Source organism: Colius striatus, chromosome 2 (assembly GCF_028858725.1).
Source record: "Colius striatus isolate bColStr4 chromosome 2, bColStr4.1.hap1, whole genome shotgun sequence".
NCBI classification, from domain to species: domain Eukaryota; kingdom Metazoa; phylum Chordata; class Aves; order Coliiformes; family Coliidae; genus Colius; species Colius striatus.
In genome coordinates, this window is record NC_084760.1 from 59,076,186 (window position 1) to 59,095,946 (window position 19,761).

At 35.4% G+C, this 19,761-nt stretch overlaps 1 protein-coding gene across 7 annotated transcripts in view; it reads left to right on the forward strand.

Moving 5' to 3' along the window:
- The window catches only part of L3MBTL3 (L3MBTL histone methyl-lysine binding protein 3), an 80,688-nt gene that overhangs the window by 48,479 nt on the left and 12,448 nt on the right, over positions 1 to 19,761 (forward strand). For all 7 annotated transcript variants that reach the window (XM_061990685.1, XM_061990683.1, XM_061990687.1 and 4 more), the window contains exons 13-18: positions 1,253 to 1,338; positions 3,617 to 3,727; positions 5,307 to 5,421; positions 8,618 to 8,720; positions 15,894 to 16,040; positions 17,283 to 17,447. In XM_061990685.1, coding sequence (XP_061846669.1) covers positions 1,253 to 1,338; positions 3,617 to 3,727; positions 5,307 to 5,421; positions 8,618 to 8,720; positions 15,894 to 16,040; positions 17,283 to 17,447 — 727 coding nt within the window. The remainder of the gene's footprint in view (positions 1 to 1,252; positions 1,339 to 3,616; positions 3,728 to 5,306; positions 5,422 to 8,617; positions 8,721 to 15,893; positions 16,041 to 17,282; positions 17,448 to 19,761) is intronic.

The window sequence follows — 19,761 nt, forward strand, 5'->3', positions numbered from 1 at the left end:
TAGAAGTACAGTAGACATTAGGTGTTGGGTATGCATGTGTATGTTACATCTATCTATGTAAAGAAACATCTATCTATGAAAGAAAACTCTTGGAATCTGAATAAGTGTATGGTTTTGGCCGAGTGTATTCACTTACAAGACTCACATTGTGAAAATGGTGATATAACAAGTTACAGGTGTGTGAGATTATTGCAGGAGCGAAATGTCTTAATGAGAACTAAATATGCAGGGTAATGGATTGATGAGAAGATTGCTTTACGTGATCACGGAATCAAACTTGTAAGGGCATTTTTGAAGCGAGGAAAACACAATGAGAAAGATGGTACAGAAGAATGAAAGTGTATTCATTTGTACGAGATATAAGACCACCACTGTTTTTCAAGACTGTTGTGTATAGCTGGATGATGTAAATACCCTGTTGCAGAAACTATAATCTGTGGTCTGAGAAGATGCAAAATTTTAACTAGGTAAAACCAACTTTTGATGGAAATTCTAATAGCCTGCAGTCTTGACAAGTTCTGAGCAATCTGTCTGTCAGGAGGTTAATTACAGCCTATTATTCAGTGAAATCCCTCTTAAATCAGAATTTGTTTAATTTGGTTCTAGATTCTAAATGGTAATATTTAAACTTCAGCTTCCAGTGCAGATTAATGGCAAAGGATAGGTGCTGCATTCTTTAAGAGCAAAGCTGTCTTCGTGTTTCTTGCGTAAAGTGTTTGTAAACATGACACTTTCTGAGAAACCCAACATCTTCTTTGACAATATCTGTAAATTATTATTTTAGTAAATGTCAGGGCTTATTTTTTTTTTAGAAATTTAGTTAACACAACTCACCAGAAGGATAGCAAGTAGTCAGATGTGCTTTACTGTGGGACAAAGCTATCACAGATTAGATTATGTTAGGCAGTAAATTACTGTTTATAAAATACCAGATTAGATTTATAGTACTTGAAGTAATTTCTTGAATTGAGTGAACAGATTTTTCTGTTCCACATTGTTTATATTGTGATGCCCAAAGCAATTGTGATTCTTTCTGATGACTACTTGATATTGTATATGAGAAGATTGTTGGGTTTTTTAACCTACATAGTGAGTGTGGCAGAGACACTTTAGAATAGCCTTTCTTGTAATTATTTTGTGAAGTTGAAGCATAAATCAAATTAGTAGTATTGTTAGGCATTCTGTAAATTAGACATCAGTTTCCTTTTTTACACTGCAGTGTTGAGCTTTGCTCTTATTTCTTCTGTGGCAGATTATCCACACGCTAAGCATTTTTCTTGGGAGAAGTATTTGGAAGAAACCAGTTCATTACCTGCACCTGCAAGGGCTTTTAAAGTGGTGAGAAAATACTTACATTCTTTTCATGCTTTTAAGTGCATATAATTAATTGTTTTATGAAGGGAATACATATATGGTGTTCAATATGTATACAGTTAATTTTATATAGATGGTTTATTTTTATGCAAGCTTGCAGTTCACTGTTAGAAATCGGATAATTATTGTTATAAATCACTATTACTTCATTATTTTAATCATTATAAATGGGATTAACTGCTACAAAATATTACTAATGAATGTAATTTGCTATGGGAAATTACTGCCTAGTTATTAGAAATAATGAGATAGCTTCCGAGTCGTCATAACATGTTTTGAGCATAAGTATTTTTATCTGTACATTTTAAATGATGCAGTAAATATAGTGAGAATGTAAAAATGATTGTGGGAGATCAGGCTGGTTGCCCATCTAGTCCATTGTCTCCGGCAGTAGTCAGGAGAGAGTTTGTGTTTAATATACTTCAGTAGACTTCTGTGAGATCAGTGACTGGGCCACGTGGACAACATCCACAGGCAGCTCACCAGATTAACTATGGTGCTTATAGGCAACACCCTTCTCATATAGCTTTGTACTTCATAATTTCCTTGAGTGACGGCCATCTTTCTTGAGCTCTTAGGATTTCAGTGAGGGAAGCAGAGTGGTCAGTAATACAGAGAGGATTTTTGTTTTGGAGCTGGCATCAGGTGGCAGGTTTCTCCCAGACGCTTGTCTCACAGTGTGCTGAAGCCAGTTTGCCTCCGCTTTACAGATTAGGGCCACTAATTCTGAATAATACTCTAAGAGAAGGATTAACAAAAACAGAAATGTAGTGCTTACAGCAGTTCCTGGGATCACTAGATCACCAGTGTTTATTACTGACCCACAGTTTATCACCCCAAAATGTGTCTGTCTTAGTAAGGTGTCTAGATCTTATGTTCTCAGCAAAGATACTCAGAGCGAGGATTAGGAAGGTATTGGGTTTATATCTGAAATGTATAGTCACTGGCAAAACAATGGAGGGCTATGACCTTGACTACATCAAGCCAAAAGCAAAGATTTTCTCTGAGAGCATCCATGTTTTAGTTTCTCCCTCTGGGCTTCAGGGAACCATCGCCCCGTAGGACTCAGCAGTGGGAATGTCTCACTGTTGGTCTGCAGGGTGCAGCTGGCTTTTTTTTGCACCAAGGAACTGAAAAGGACAAGCTTGCAGGCATTGACAGCATTAAACTGGGAGAGCACTAGCTGGCATGGCTCAGCATTGTTCCAGAAACCATACTAGAAGTGCACAGCTGGGGATGGTGTGGGTCCCAAAAGGTAGAATAGACAAGGCCATCTGTCTTTGAAGGATGGAAAGGAAGGAGAGCTTGACTGCAGGCGGTTGGTCGGCTGTGCTCTACCTTTCGGTTTCAAGGCCAGAGAAAATCCCTTCCCTGATATAATGGTAATTGTGTTAATGCTAATTGTGATAAACAATAAGAAGGCAGATTTAACGGGAGTAAAGCACCTACTATGTTGCAGTTCAAGTGAAGTCTTCCTGAGACAGTCACAGTATTGTATATTGTTTTATGGGAGAAAATAGAGTTCTTAACCTGTAGCTGAGGAAAAGGCAACAATGTCTTGAAAGTCTTAGAGAGATAGATGCGTAATTTTCCTAGAAATATGACATAAATCATAATATACCTTGTGCATATGTTCTTTAAAATGGAAATAATTTTTGCTTTATATTTCATAGCTGTAGATGACAAAGATAACATCTGATTCTCTTAACAAAGACAGCTCTTTATCCAGAATAGTATTACAGAACAGATATTTAGTCCTATTTTTTCTGAGTATTTACTCTTATACCATGGATTAGTTATATTTTCAGTAGGAGACTGAAAAACGATGTTTGATCCACAAAGCAAAAACACATACTGAAAACCACAAATATGTTTCCTGTAGACAATTTCATAGGCTTTTAATATGTAGTTTTTCATTCAATACTGCATTGCAATTGTTGGACAAAATGTCTAGGAAAACTTTTCTAAATAATTTAGGAAAAAAACCCCTACTGATTTGAAGTAAAGATCTCTGCTTACTTGCTTGGAAGGCTTAAATGGAGAAAAGACATCCCAAAATAGTTACTTGTTTCTCTAGTTGAGTAGCACTAGTTTGAATGATTTTTTTATGCTTGGATTTCTTGGAAAGCGAGTGTAGATTGGAGAAAATGAAGGCGGTAAGTTTGCTATGGATTTTAGGTACTTCACAATTGTGTAAGATTTTCAATTTTCAGTTTCACATAATATTGTTGTTCTTTTCTAGAAACCTTCTCATGGCTTTCAGAAGAACATGAAACTTGAAGTGGTTGACAAGAGAAATCCAGTATTTATCAGAGTAGCAACTATTGTAGATACTGATGACTACAGAATAAAAGTAAGTTTCTCTGTCTTACTGTGTTATCCTGCTTGAGTAATTGACGAGTACTTTGTAAAACCAAAACCCTATAATCATAGAGTTAAGCACAGGAAGAAATGAGTCACATTCCTCTGTCCTTCTAAGCTTTTCACTGATTAGTATGCATGTAATTCCTTTGGAAGGGTTGTTCTATTATCTTCTTAGTTACATTTGCTGACGTAGGTAATTAGGAGAGCAGAGTTAAATATGTTTGAAAATTGCTTGGGGAATAGTCAATAGAAAACAGTTGTCTATTCTATCAGGAAGTGTGATGATTTAATATCAAGTGTCAAAGGGCTGCTGTGATATTTGTATTCGGGGCCCATAAAGTATTTGGCATATGTTAATTGAATCTGTCTCTATAAACATCTAGGGAGAGGAGAAAGATATAATGGAGAGTAAAAAAAAAAAAGAACCCTAATCTCTTGTGCCTTGTCAGTGTCTGCTGCAGTTCTGAAGTTTATATTAATTATGGACTTGAGATTGGATTAATCTCAGATAACGTACTTTTAAGAAATTGCAGTTTTCCAGAAGTTATATACTTGAATTATTTGTCTTTTATTGTATAAAATCAGTTTAGTCTCTGAAGCTTGTAACTATTAGAAGGACTAGCATATTCCCGATACCCAGTTAGATTGATGTGAAAGATATTTGTGTTTACAGTTTGTAGAGATTTATTAGGCATGTGTGGTATTTCAAGTAGAAATGCAGCTGACATGTCATTTTGAAACTGAATTAACTGATGGCAGGGAGTCATCAGAACTAATATCTTCACACCTACATATTTTTTTATCTAAGGTTTAAGTCAGTTCTACAAAAACTAAACCAAATAACCCCTCTCCAATCTAATTTATTAAAATGACAGGATTTGTAAATTCTGGAGTGGTAATGTGACTTTGTAGCATATGTTGAAAGAATTCTGTATGGATCTGTATGTACATGTGCATCAACATGTGTGTGTGAGAGACCCGAGCTATTTACTAGTAGAGAGTTGAAGTGAGATTTGTAGATACTTATTTCGCTTTCCCCTGGAAAAGCCTGCATGTATAGCCATTATGGGTGTTTTTCTGGGAAGTCATGTACTTCATTTTCTCTTCAGTTTCGATTCCTTATATTGTATAGTCTAATTTTAGTAAAATTTGAGGGGTTTTTTTTATGGATTAGTACAATTTTGGGGAGTCTTTCCTCACTGCTCTGCTATTATTAAATCCTGTTCAAATAGGAGATTAAAAAAAAGTTTAAATTTTGAGGGAGAAAAAAGGCAGCAATTCCTGCTTAATTCATTAAGATTCATTGTGAGAACTAAAATTGCCGGCTTTATTCCTGAGATTCGAGACAGATGATGCAAGACATAGTAAACAACCAAATGGCACCTCTCTCTCTCTCTACTTAGTGACAGTGTGTCTGGGACCAGAATCTAATGTTACGTGTATTTTCTGTGTGACATCAATAGTTCTGTTCTGTAGCAGTAACGACATTTTTAGAGATTACTTAGGAAACTGATTTTATAGAGAATTTTTCTGATCTAAAATGTATTATTCTGCTTTTTTTATTTTAGGTCCATTTTGATGGCTGGGATAGTATTTATGATTATTGGACTGATGTAGATAGCCCTGATATCCATCCTGCAGGCTGGTGTGCAAAAACTGGACACCCTCTTCAACCCCCACTTAGTAAGAGAAATCACATTGTAATGTAATGATGTCACAAGGCACCGTGTACCATGCTATCTTCTTACCTGCTAGTGCTGTCCAAGGAAGAGTAACAACTAAGATACGCAAAACAATACGAATGGGACATTTAGTGCTTTATTGATCCCTTCTATAACGGAAAGGCAAGGTTTCTCTGTATGCGTAAGAACCACAGTCAAAATCTGAAGTAATGATAAAGAGCTACTGCATAAAATCCTGGCCTTCTCAAAGCCAGTGACAAAACTGCTGTGCCTCTCAGTAGGGATAAGGGTATCACTCTTAAAATCGTTTGTCTATGTCCTCTTGAAGGTTGGGGTGAATTTTAGCTCAAACACTGCACTGAGAAGGCACTCCTTTCAAATGCTGTGGCAAATCCTCACAACCAGCTAACTTCATTTTCTTCTTCAGCTGAACAAGGAGAGGTTAATGGTGCCCACATTAAAGGTAACTCTAGCAGACACATGGTACCAATAATAATATTGTATTTACTGGCTTACCCTCTCTAGGGATTTTGTTTCACATGTTGAAGAAGTGGGAGATTGGTCATGAATGAGACTGAAGGTTGAGGGAGAATAGATTTTTGTGGAAAAGATATCCCCGCTGATGCTATTATTGGTAGTAAAATCACTTCAGCCAGACTTTGAACAGATGATTTTTAATTGAGTGCTCTTCTCTGAAATGGTTTTATTTTGTGAATTTGAGGTATCGTTTGCACAAATGCTGAGTGTTCACAGCTGTGACTGAGGCTGGAAAGCAGTGTACTTGGAAAATGAGAAATACTAAGCAATGCCAAGTACTCGAAAAAATGAAATGTAAAATAACTGGGATAAGGCACACACAGATTGTGAGAACGTGTTACCTGAAAATCTCTAGTTCAATTCAGCATCTCTGAAATGTCAAGAGGAAGTGTGTCTTACCAAGAGCGTGATCAGAGTATATTCATTAGTTTTCCGAGTGCTACAGTGGTACAGTGGTGACTGCCTGTTAGGAAGTTAATCATTCTGCCTTCAAAGCAGAGTCTGAATAGAGTGCTGTAAGAGCACGAAGTGAATAATGAAGAGAAAATAAAGGATGCTGCATATCTTCTTTTCATAAGATGTGCATCCAGCCTACTAATGAAGGAACAGTTCAATGAGAATAAGTAGACTGTGGCCACATAAACAAAAGTCATATCATGTGGCAAAAGAGCTGATTAAGGTTGCAATATTTCTATTACCTAAGGTTTAAAAAAAAATCTTAGCCTAGATGAGAGTATAAAATATGTAAGTTCATTTTGTTGAAGACATTAAAAGAAAAAAAATACAGGTGCCCATCACACAGAACACATCATCTCCTCTAGGTGGTGGAATAGGAGTCACTCTTCATCTCTTTTAGCACCTGTCTCGTAGAAGTGACTTTTTGATACTAGTTAAGCTACAAAAATGAAGATGCACAATGTGACAGGAGGGAAATTGACCATCCATTAAATATAAAAAGAATAATTAACTGCACAAATATTGCTAAAATAGGACAATTACTGAATAATATATTCTTCCAACAATATGACTTTGTGTTACTACCAAGATTACAGTATAGATATGGAATATTATAAAAATACCAGTATTGTTTCTGAGTAAGTTAAAGTGCATTTCAAGTTTTGTGGAAATTTCTGAGAAGAAGGGGAGAAAGTATTTTGCCAGACACAATATTTTTATCTCAGTCAGTAGGATAGTCCTTTTAGTGATGCAGTCCAGATCCCCGTCTTTTAACACCAGAAGCTTTGTGTAAGTGCTGTACAATGTTAACAATACTAGTTTAGAGCAGTCATCATAATGGTGTTACACTTCCAGTATTTTTGTAATCATCATATTTTCTCTTAAGATGTAGTGAAGTTTCACGATGGATTATGTCCATTTTGATAGCAGTTGCAGAATTAAAAGCGACGTAATGGTGTTGATTTTAGCATTGTTTCCCCATAATGCAAGCAGAAGTTTCTTTCATCAATATGGAAGTTGCAGCTCTTTTAAATTACGTTTTTTAAGAGTTTTGAATTGAATTGAATTGAATTGAATTGAATTGAATTGAATTGAATTGAATTGAAGAGACAATATTTTTAGGGAGCTAGTTTTTGCAAAACCAGAGTGTCATTGAGGCATGACTTCCCTCTACAAAAGCATCCCTATTAAGTTAACTCTTCCTCCAAGTACCCTAACTTGTTAAGTTATAGGCATACATTTTGCTTAAAGGTAGAAAGACAAAATTCTCCATTCTCTCATTTGTTGCACCATTTAAAATCTTACAGTAGTCTTTGGACTCCAATGCTGTTACAGTGGTATAACATTAGCATGGGTGGAACATTTATTTAAAAATGCTTCTGGACTGGCCTAATTTTAAATAACAGTTGTCTGTAATTACCCATCTGCAAGTAAGAATCTATCTTTCGTCTAGGATAATTTGTTTAAATAGACCTTTTTGTGTCAGTATTATTATCTGCAGTTCATGCACTTTTCAAGTAAAACCAGTACTTGAGAGACAGTGCACATTTGCAGATGTGCAGGTGTTCTCAGTTTCATATATTGGAGTAAGTCTGTCTCTCATTTACTATGAAACTGTGGCTTGTATACTATGTTTGCTTGAGTGTCAAAGCTACTTTTGACAGCTATATGCTTTAATGTCTGCAGGCCTTGTTACAGGTTGATGAAAATCAGACACAGAAATTCAGAGAAGTAAAAATTTCAAAAATTTCCCAATTGCTTGCTCATTTCAGTAGTATTTTCAAGCTTTGTTTGCCAGCCTTTCACTACAAAACTTGAGCTAAAAATGGAGAAGGTCACTATCTGTTATGAACAGATGCCCGTCTTCAGAAGCAGCAGGGTAACTTACTTGATCTGTGCTCTGCAAAGCAATCAGGTTCCAACTACAGGTAGAGGAATTTGAAGAAATACTGTTACTCTGAGACTTCTGTTCTTTGTATAGAGGTATCTCACCTGTAGAGTTTTATTCACATAGAATAAAATTATTCCTCCATGAATTAAGTTTTTTGAACCTCCATCTTGTGTTTACACGGTGCATTTTTAAAGTACTTCCAAATTAAGATTTGTTTTCTTATTTCTTCTTCGTGTTTACTATAATACTCTGATATTCCTGCATATTTATATAACTTTTAAAGATTAGATACTTATTTTAATCTCATATGCAGGTCCCTTGGAATTGGTGGAAGCTTTAGAGCATGGAGGGTGTCCCACAGCAGGATGTAAAGGAGTTGGGCACATTAAAAGAGCAAGACATATCGGCCATCATAGGTATGTGCTATGAAACACTGATTTTATTTTTTCAGTTGGCTGATGTGTGCACATGGGTTTTTTATAATTGCTGTTCACAACAAAACAGATCCAAGCTGGGAAAAAAATTGAAATCTTCTAAACCTAGATATGCAGTGATTCCAGTTGCTATGGTGAGCATGCAGAAATAACCATTAGCACCCTGTAACTTCATTTCACCGCTGTGTAAAGAGAGAAGATTTGTTGAACATCATTTTTTGTCACAATTGATAGATTCAGCTACTCGTTGTTTTGTTCCTATGAGGATTTCTCTCCTTGCTGGTCACATTGCAAAATGTTACAGATAGATATGTATAAAGCAACAACTTTTGAACCTTTTGAAATATGAGGCCACTAATTTTATTATGGCTTGGATGTTTTTGTTCTGCTGGGTTGGTAGGGGTGAAGATTTGCTTGTCAGCTTGGAAAAATGCTGAAAAGGAAATTCCATTTGAGGTATTCCCAAATGACAGCCTGAACAACTTGCTGTCTGTACCTGTTGTTTCTAAAGAAGCTTTTGTTGAACACCCTCTGAAATATAATACAGAAATGTGGCCATCCCAAGCTGCTCTAGAGAGTTGCAGGTAGGGCAGTAGCATGGAAAAGTACAGAGAGACCTTGACAAAGTAAGTGGGAAACATTTACTAAGTCAAAGTTTTATAATTTAAAAAATATTTACAGTATGAAGTGAATTCTTAATATTTCAGTAAGAGATACACAGTTAATGTAACATCTTAAGGTGAGAATTAAGTATCATAAATATCATGATATTCCCTTTTCATCAAAGTAGAGCTTCCAGTTTTCATGGAATTTTCCCATTACAGTTGTACGATCCTTGAATGTCATACCACTTTGTGCTTTCAGCTCTTATATGTTTAGAGATCTGCTCTTTGGTTATTTGTCTATTTAGGTTTTTAAAGTATAGTATTAAACAACTGTGATCCAAGAGTTAGCTCTGCAATCTTTTCATGTTTTCAGTGGGAGAACTATGTCCCGTTGGTTAGAATTATACGACAAGGTTTTGGTGGCTGACTCATCCCTAACAAAGACACCTGACAGCAAATCTCACTGCGTTTAGTGTGCAAAAAGACATCTTTTTTTCTGCAAGTCTTTCCTGTCTACAATAGAGGCAATGTGCTTGTGAGGTTAGGAGGCAGAACTACCCCTGATGCTAGTACAAGCTTTATTGCTAGGAAGGGACATGGTGAGGTTAGCTTCAGTGACAAAACCTGTCGCAGTATGAATTGTGGTGATGTCGTGATATAGTATGCTGCATTGCTGTCTTTCAGGCTGTTCTCACTCTTTTCCTTTTATCTTTTCCTGCATGTGTTCTTTTTCTTTCTTTTTAAGTTTTTCTACCTTCTATTTTAAGAAGCTTTGTTGTAGTCAGTTATCACAATAACTCCTGAAACAATCAAGTTATTACTTAAAAGGCTACCATTCTTCAGTTAACATATGGTAACCTACTACATTCATGTTCTTAGTCCACTGCAAATATGAAGTAAACTAGACTTGCCTAAAAAGCTTCCTGACTGCTTAGCTTGAAACACATTTCATTTCATATTCCAGTAGACTTGAGTCTTGTATGATTATTATTAATCCACCTGATCTGTAAGGCAATAACTTCCAGTTCAGGGAACTAACTTCCTTAGTATGTACTATCTCAATTACTTAGGTGAATATACCCATTCTTAGTCCAAGGCCGAAACTTTAAAAAAAAAAAAAGTGACTAAAAAGAAGCACTAAGTGAAGATGTCAGAAAAGTTTTAAATTTATGATCTCTCTAAACATTGTCACTAAAACTTGTAATGTTTCCCAGGGAATGGATGAGTAAGAGCTGTATGTCTAGTTAGTTTGTTCATGTAGCCATTGCTTTTGTAACTCAATTTTCCGTGGTATTTAAAGTTGTTGTAGTTACTCATCCTGAATATTAAGAAAAGGAATAAACTCATGACAGTCTATTGTGTTTTATTTTTACTGTCATCTTAACAGTCCTGTTATTTGCACATTAACTGGTAGTTCTGGGAGATAAATATGTAACAAAAGAGATTTTGTTGATAATAAGATGGGTATTTGCTGTTTCACAGCAAATAAATTAACACTATTAAGTATCTTACTATATTGGTTACCATATCTGTGCTAATATTGTTTTTTTCTCAAGTGTTTCTGGGCAAAAGAATATTTGTTATTTATCTAGAGCCTTCAGACTTGAGGATCTAGATCACCCCAAAAATTCTAACCTTGTATCATCGCTCTTTCCTGAATTAACATTTTGAAATCAGTGTAATTGTCCACATCAGGTAGCAGTCCTCTTTTGTCTTGGCAGCCTTGAAATGTATTTCACCATGCTTATCTTTCTATTCATGATGAGATACAATGTCTATCTACAGCATAAATGCCTGTGCACCGGAAAAAAATATATAATTTAAAATGTTAAGTAGTTCTGTAATAATTTTGAGAGCTTGTTCCTTAGGAACCAGATGAAAGCCTTGGTGTAGTGGGTTTAAAGTGTTTACTTTTTGGAAAAGTTGATGTTAATAAAGCCTTGGTATCTATTAGCAGTTTGCCTAGAGTTTTCTGCTGTAGTTGAAGCTGAGACTGATGTACAGGTTAGTAGCATTATGCAGATCACCCACCTATTGATGTTTGTGAATTGTGTGCTCCCTGATGTTTAATACATATAATAACTTTCAAGTTCAAGAAGTAATGCAGAGTGGTCAGTTGTAAACAGGTCATTAGTGTTATGGATCAGCTCTCCATGAATAAAGATTTTTCTTTATTTTACATGCATTTTTTGTAAGTTGAAATAAACTGAGCATGCCATAGTGGAGGCTATATTGTAAGAGAACAGCGGTGTGGAAACACAGCAAACTCAGCTCAGCAGGATGTTGCATCTGTTTGATCAATGTTTGTGAACTGATGCTCATCTGATTTTTTTGCTAGTCTCAGATTTCACTTTGTGTTCTATGTAAGGTCGTAAGCCCCAGCCAGATGTATTGCAAGCTACTTTCGAGTCTGGTTTAGACTGTTGAAGCAGCTTTCTTCTGAAAAATAATGCCTGAATGATAAATATGCATAGTAAATTGTGAAAGAGAATATTTGCATCACTTGATTCTAAACTAGTTAAAAATGATTTCATGAAGCCAAGACATCACTTAACAAAGATTCAGCAGAAAAAATTAAAAAAAAATCACCCTAATTTTGTCAGACCTTTTTGCTGGAGGTTTCTGACTAATCCTGTGTCACTACCAGCAGATGCGGTCATCTGCTCTAGGTGAAGTCTGTTCCATCAGTTGGTCAAATCTATTTGTTTAAACCATCAAGGAAGACAGTTTGAGCAAATCTGGACAAATTTGCCTGAAGCTGCCATGCAACCTCATCCCCTGGCAGTGTTTGGCAATAACCTGCATCTGAAAGGCAAAGAGAAGCTGCAGTTGATGACTTCTCCAACCAGTGCAGCTAAACCAGAACACTTGTCTGTGGCTTCAAACACTTGAAAATCCCAGACCTGTCATCCCAGCAATTTTTCAAAACAGTATACAAAAAGTAGTAATTGGTGTGTTGGGCTTTTTCTCTGTTGGTCTTTACTGATTTGGTGAAAAGAGGAGCGTATTTTAATACTCAATTTTTGTTCAGCCCACTCAGGACTCTGGAAACAGTGGCTCCCTTTAATCAGAAAACTGCGTTGTGGACATGAGTATCACCAGCCACTCTGCTGCCATATCAGTGGGATGCAAAGTGTACAGCAGATAACTAGTTGCTGTTCTGTGTTGATCCTTCAGCATTTAGATGGCTGATTACTCTTCTGTGTGTGGGGGTCAGGTGATGTGAATATGAATATTTGTTTATTGAAACATGAACTGAGCCTACTGAAGCAGCTCAGGTTGTAATTGCATATATCTTCACATTGGACTGATTTAAAATCCAGGAAGCAGCACTGGAGGGTGTACAGCCCTGTCAGATATATAGCAGAGGTTTCAAATTGGGTACCTGCTGCTGCTTCCGTTGCTTGCCATGCTCCTTGTGCCTCTGGCAGACCTTGGTACCTCCAAGTCAAGGACATCTGATGATTTTGGAAACTGACTTTTGAACTTACGCTGTTTTCAAAGTAGCGTGCTATGGAAAACTGCAAGCTAGAGAATTAGATTAGTTTGACAGGAGAGTTAAAAATCCTAGTTTAATATTAAATAACCTAAACATAAAGACTTCTGAGCTCTTGAGATGTCTCTAAAACTTATATTCCTGTATAAATAAAATACTTCTGTTATGTAGGAGTTACAGAATTATTTTTTTTATTCTTTGTAGTAGTCAAGTTAAAGTGAACTGAAGGCTGGAGGCATTGGGATTCAGGAGGATTTACTGATTGATCCAAAGCTATGTAACTCATACACAGGTTCATTCATGCTGGGTTTTGTTGAAAAAAAGAAACCATTGGAAACCTTGAAGGTTTTTTTTTTTTGTTTTCTCAAATGATCAAAGGGGTATCAAGAAGTTTTTAAAAAAATGACACAAATGATTAATTACAAACTCCTTTGAATCTAATGTTAACTTCTGTTTTTTCCAGAAAATGCTAAAGAAAAAGGTGGTATATAAAAAGGCAAATTCTAATGAAGGAGTGAATTTTGAGGCTTTTTATTGATTTTTATTTAAAACATCTTAATGGTGGTGTTAAACAGAAGCCCTATGCCAGATGAAACTGTATTTGCAGATTCTCTAACTGCTTAAAAACACTAAGCCTTAAAACACACCTGCGAGCATAGCAAGCAAAAAGAAGATTACATGCCTTGCCTTATAGGAATGGCAGCACTGAGATTAACCAAAGTACTCCTGAATTTCTGATAACTGTATTTCATCACAGTAGTATGAGTTCATCACAGCAAGAACTGAAATCCCACTAGCACTGGATCCTTAAAACCTTTTTGTGAATAGAAGCCTGTATCTTTCATCTTGTAGTTCATTTGAAAGGGAAAAAAACATCATTGTGATAGATGCAGCAATATAAAGCATAGAGACTATAAAACAACTTCTCATGTTTCCTGATGTTCCTCTTTTCTTAACCATCTTTCAGTTCATGGTATTTTGTTCTTTTAAGATACCTGACGGACACTAGTCCTAAAACAGACAAAAATAGTAGGTTGAATAATAAATGTAAGTAGAGTTATATAAAGAAATATTAAATGCCAATTTCTGCTTAGGTGAAATCAGAAATAAAAGTTAAATGTTTGAAGTTAATTTTTTCTTTATATATTCTGTTCTGCTTCTTTAAAATGATTTCAGTAAAACAACCAAACTTACTGCAAGTGTAGTGTTTTAGAGCCCAGCCACTGGTTTACCGTGTCATACTCTGCTAATTGAACTTTGGATGTGAGGTTCTCATGCCAAAAACCTCAGTGCCTTTATCTCAGAGGGGTTGCTGGGACTAACACCCTCGGAAGCAAAGATAATTGTCCTCTGTAGATCCTCTGGGTTTGGATGGCTGTATGTCCTTGAAACTGTGTACAGACTGTTGTGGAACACCATCTGCTTAGAGTAGCCTTAAACAGAGATCTCATGTTGATTAGACAAGCAGAAATCATATTCTGCTTGGCATGTTCAGCACAGCTAAACAAAGATTGAAGTGGGGAGGTGGGGGGGTCATACTGTCTTGTTTTCAAGATGCTGTCAAGATACTTGATACTGTCTGACAAATTCAGGCATGCTGTTGGACTCCTGTGTCAATAACATAGCATACTTGTCCTGTATAGCCTCAAGGAGTTTTCTCCATTTATGCTAATTCTGAGAGAAATGTAAATCTCCACCAAGTTTCTGTTTATGTTGGTAAGATCAAAATTAGGTTACTAGTATTGGTCCAGTCTTGTGATAGGAGTGGATTCATACATGCTGTGAATCCAAAGCTTCATCGATAAAGGAAAAGGAGAAAGTATGTCATATTTTGAATAAAAGGCCTTTTTTTATGATATGCTTTGTAAATTGAACATTATAATGAAATCTGTTGACTCTCTGTCTAGAGTTTATAATTTGGAGGTGGCAGAGCTTATGGCTGGCAAGGTAGATTTGTTTCTATTACACACTTTTGTTCGGAAATAATGCATGTAACAGTCAGTGAAACAAATACAACATTACAGTAGTTGATGGAAAGGCAGATCATTAAGTTCCTGAAAAGAAAATAAACAAAATCCCAGCACGTGGGGTTTTTACATTTTACCGTTGTATAGGTCCTTACAATAATAGAAGTGAGTAGGAAAGCATAATTTTAGATTATAGTTAGTGTCGTGGCTCATGAACTAGGCATAGAACATTATATTTAGTACAGCCTCTCCTATATCTGAACTAGAGATTTGAAAGCTAAAAATGCTGTTGTGGCATATATATACCTTTCATAATTTGTGATACTTTCTTTCAAGTGTGACTAGGTAGCCTGCCTGATCAGTTGAACATTGCATTGTGTTCTTCTAAAGACAAAATCCTAGTTCAGCCCAACGTGATTTGTGTTACTGTTCTTCCTTTTCCTACCTCTTGTAAGAGATATGACTTTTGCATTTGTTAGAGTAATATAGTCATTATCACAGCACAATGTCAAATTCTCTCTTTTTCTAGTTGTAGTGTAGTGAAATAGGGAGTATTGAATGACACGAAAGACACTGAAAATAGAAGTTTTTTAATGGAATATCCCAAAGTGGAATTTACAAAGATGGGGCATTCCTCATACTGTGCCCTTGACATGCAGCTTCTGTGTGGACATTACATAATAGAAACACCCTCCTTAGCAGGAAAAGTAACCATGGGATTATGGCTTTATTTGACGAGAGGTGGGTATAGTCAAAGGCACGGTATTTTATGTGTAAAATACCATTAATGAAATGAGGGAACAGGCTGAACATTCATCACACAATTTTTCAGAATGTATGCTGTTATATAAATTAATACAATTTCTGTCATGTAAGTTACTAAGGAAATGTGAAAAATACTTAGCATGAAGTTTTTTAATCAGTGGGTTTGTTAACATTTTGAAGTATGACAACTGCATTTTTTCCTAATCTTAATTGATTGCATCTTCTTCTACAAAACTGGTTTCTGATGTCATTTTGTTTGAACCGAGTGAAGTCAGTAAAATGTCTTGAGAATAAGGAAGCATTTCTCTTCTTCAACTTTTAGTGCAGTCAGCTGCCCGTATTCAGAGATGAACTTGAACAAAGAAAGCCTCTTTCCTGACCGGTTGAGTGGGGAGATGCCTGCAGCCAGTCCGGTCCCCAGAAACAGAAAAGTAGAAGCAAGTGAAAGATCCACCTCTCCTGTAATCAAGTAATTGCAATTGAAGCGATGTCCGTGACTAACAGCAGTACTTATATTTCAGTGTTCTGCAACATAATTTGTAGTTGTGTAATGGCTGACTTGTTTAAGGCCTATTTATCTGCATTTTCATGCAGGAAAGAAATGGTTTCATCAGTGCTTATCGAAAAGGTCACTGAGCTGTCAAAGACTGATACAGATTTTACTATGTATGATTTAACAAATGTTCAATTTCATCTTCAGTGTAACTACCTGAACCACTCAGTGATTAATTGGAATTTAAAATTGATTATTTGCCAGCTGGTTTCAGTTAGGAAAGTTTCCTGTTTATTTGTGATTCTTTTGTTTGCTGGAGTGGCCTTATTGACATGACTGTAAATTAATGTTGCTCTTTGATGAATAGCCACTATAAATTCTGTCATTAGTGGGGGAGTGCAAAATCAAATTACTAGGAGTGAATTTTATAAGAGTTATGCTAAAATCTGTGGCTGAAGCTTCTAGCAGGAACACTGGGAAAAAACAAAGGAATGTGGTACCAAGATTATGCTTTTCTATCACAAATTGTACACACCAACTCCAGTGCTTATTTTGGGCTGTAGGGAAGTAGAATTTAAGAAGGAAAGGGAAAGAAGAGAGACTTCCTGTTCTTTTAAACGGCTACATTAATGTGAATGTGAAAATGTGAAATATTCAGCTGTCAAAGAGCACTGCCTGGTTTGATTTTTCCTATTAAGTGTAAGGTTGTAAAAATCTGAAGTAACTTAATTACCATCTGACAGGTAGCCTAGGTACCATCCCAGTGAAGCCAGTAACAGTTTGAGCAGTGTTCTCTATGGCAGAACTGTGTTAAGTGCTACTTTTTCCATTGTCCCAATTAAGAGACTGCATAACATTTTTAAAGAGACCTGACTGTACAGCAATATATCTTGGCAGGGAAGGGGTAGGAGGAAAATGGTACTTCAGAGTTTTCTTGTGTTACAAATATTTGAAGTGAATAGCTTATTGTCAAAAATAATGTTAGGTAATTCCTTTTAAATTGCCTAAGTGCTTTACTTTTGATTTTGTAGGGAAGAGAGTTTTGTATTGTAATTTCTGAAAATCCCAGCTATAGGATTTAGTTGGTGGCAAGTAAAAAACTTCTGTATATTTCTTAAAATAATCAAACAAACCCCTTGTGTATCTTGAATTACACTAATGACTCTTTACCCATAAAGAAAATATATTTAAAACATTTTGTTAATTTCTTTTAAACAGTGACAGAAAATGTCCCAGCCCTGGTCATGTAGGTGTGAAATCTTCACCTCACAATCGATCATCTGGGAAAACTGTACCAGAAACAACTAAGCAAGAAGATGTAGAAAGTAACTCTCCATGCAAGAAGCCCTTGTTATGTGATGTAAAAGAAAAGAAGACACCTGGGTAACTATCAATTCCTTCAAAGTATGGGTTATGTGAAGTATGTCAGTTTAAAATGCAACTTACCAGGCAATGCAGTACAGTGATTTTTTCAAGGAACTCTTGGAGGCTGTGAGGAAGAATATGGAAGTTTTTCAGCTCTCTTTATATTAAAAATAGGAGGGAAGTGAGTGTTACAATGCATTTAAGAAATAAGAAATGCAAATTGGAAAAGAGAATATGTGCAGATAAGTGCATAGATATTAAAATGAAAAGTGATTTCTTAACTCACAGGATTTGGAATATCTTTTTGACATAGAACTACATGAAAGAGTTTTCAAGCTTGCACTGGAAAATGATAGTAAAAAGGCTATCTTCAAAACTAAAAAGATAAAAAAGGTGGGATATGTGAGGCAGTAGGGTTCCCTACATTTTTAATTAGTTGCAGTATCAGTGCATTACTTTGTTGGCCATTTTCATACAGAAAACTCTGGAACAAGAAGTGTATTTTTTTGTATATTTATGACAGCTGCATTATCATGTATTCATAATATATGAACTGTGTTTGTAATAATAGTGTCTTAAGAGACTTTGGAGACTTAATGTTATATGGTAAATACTTCACATTAAAGCTGACAATTAACTTAACTCTTATATTAAAAATCAATTACCTCTTCTGCAGTGGTTTTTGAAAAACTTTTTTCCAAATTGGGTTAACCAGATCTGGCAGTAGTTTACAATTTTCCTTCCTTTTTCCACTAGATTGGTTTTTTTTCTGAACTATTATTGTTTCCTTTTTTCCAAAAACCTATGCTATAAATAAGAAATAAAATTAAATTAAATTTAATGGATAACTTTTTACACCTTGTAAAATTGGTCAGCTTTTCTTTAGAACAGTCTATTATTTCAGTCAGGTCATACTGTTGAAGTTACACTGATAAAGATGTAGTAGGAACAGGAAGCAGTGTTGATATAATTTATATACCACAAGTAAATGGCATTCACTGGTCATACCCAAGTGAATTTAAACAGCAAAAAAAGAAGATAGTTTAACGTGCAGTTTTGAAATAACTTGTGTTAAATAATAGTTGCCATTCATCATTTCAACCATAGTTGTAGTAAATTAATCTTTTTTTCAAAATAAATTTTGACTTTTTGTACTATCTCTTAAAATCAATGGAAGAACAGTTTTTCTGGTCTTCATTTTTTAGAGAGTGTTATCTTTATAAAGACTTAAAATAAACAATGTGTGCTATCTGTTCACTGCATTGAGTTATTTTAATTGAGAGAATAACAGCCTCATGCCAACTTTGAACAACCTAGGGGATTTGCAGTTTGCATTGGAACTATTTGAATACGCTGATGACTATCTGCATATTATTATCTAGCTTTCCACATTCTTTTTGTATCCAGCATAGTCAGAGAGGACTTGTTGAATAAGCTTCCTTTGAAAAAGGCATGAAAAAGTGTTTAACACGAGGTATATGTGAACTGCTATTGAGCAGCTGGTTATTGCAATACCCAGTGGACCATTTTAGAAGTGTATTCAAAGTATACATGCATAATTGAAGATATAGACACATATACTTGTGTGCTCTTTAGCTGCTGAGCTCATAGGGTGAATTTAATTATATTTGACTTCCGTACAGTTGTGTGTATACCTTCATAATCCAGTTAATCTTTTTTTCATAGAAGTTGTTGATTGAGAAACCAATCATATATGAAGCCAACCAAGAGGTTTATTTTGTTGTGTAAATCTAAGTGATATTCAGCTAATTACCAGTTCCACTTACTCCTTTTCTTTCTTTTTTTTTTTTTTTAACTAGTATCTGCATACAAATATTTACACTAGAACATTTTTATCTGCAAAAATATGCATGTAAAAACTGCAACCTCACCCTCTGGAATGTTCCTGAGACTAAAATTCAAGTGAAAAATTCCATGCCTACAGCATATACGATTTTAGTGTGAAAGTATCTTTATACTATCTTCAGAGTAACAAAAGAATTTCAATGTCACAGAAATTCCACTGGAAATATTTACAGTGAAGAAAGGTGAATACTCAGGCTTGGGAATCAAATGGTACTACTTCTTGAAAGAAAATCTAATTTATTTTCCAACCCCTTCCCCAAAACCTTCAATTCATGATACTAGCTTGTATTTAACTGGTGAGATAAAATTTCTGGATGTGTGTTGCTAAGAAGATCATCCTCAAAAATATAGGTTTTGATGACGTCTCTTCCTTATGTAGAATTACAGTAATCAGTAACATTATCTAGCATCTTACTTTAGTGTGTTTGTAGATATTATGAAAATATGTTTTCATAAATGCAGGTGA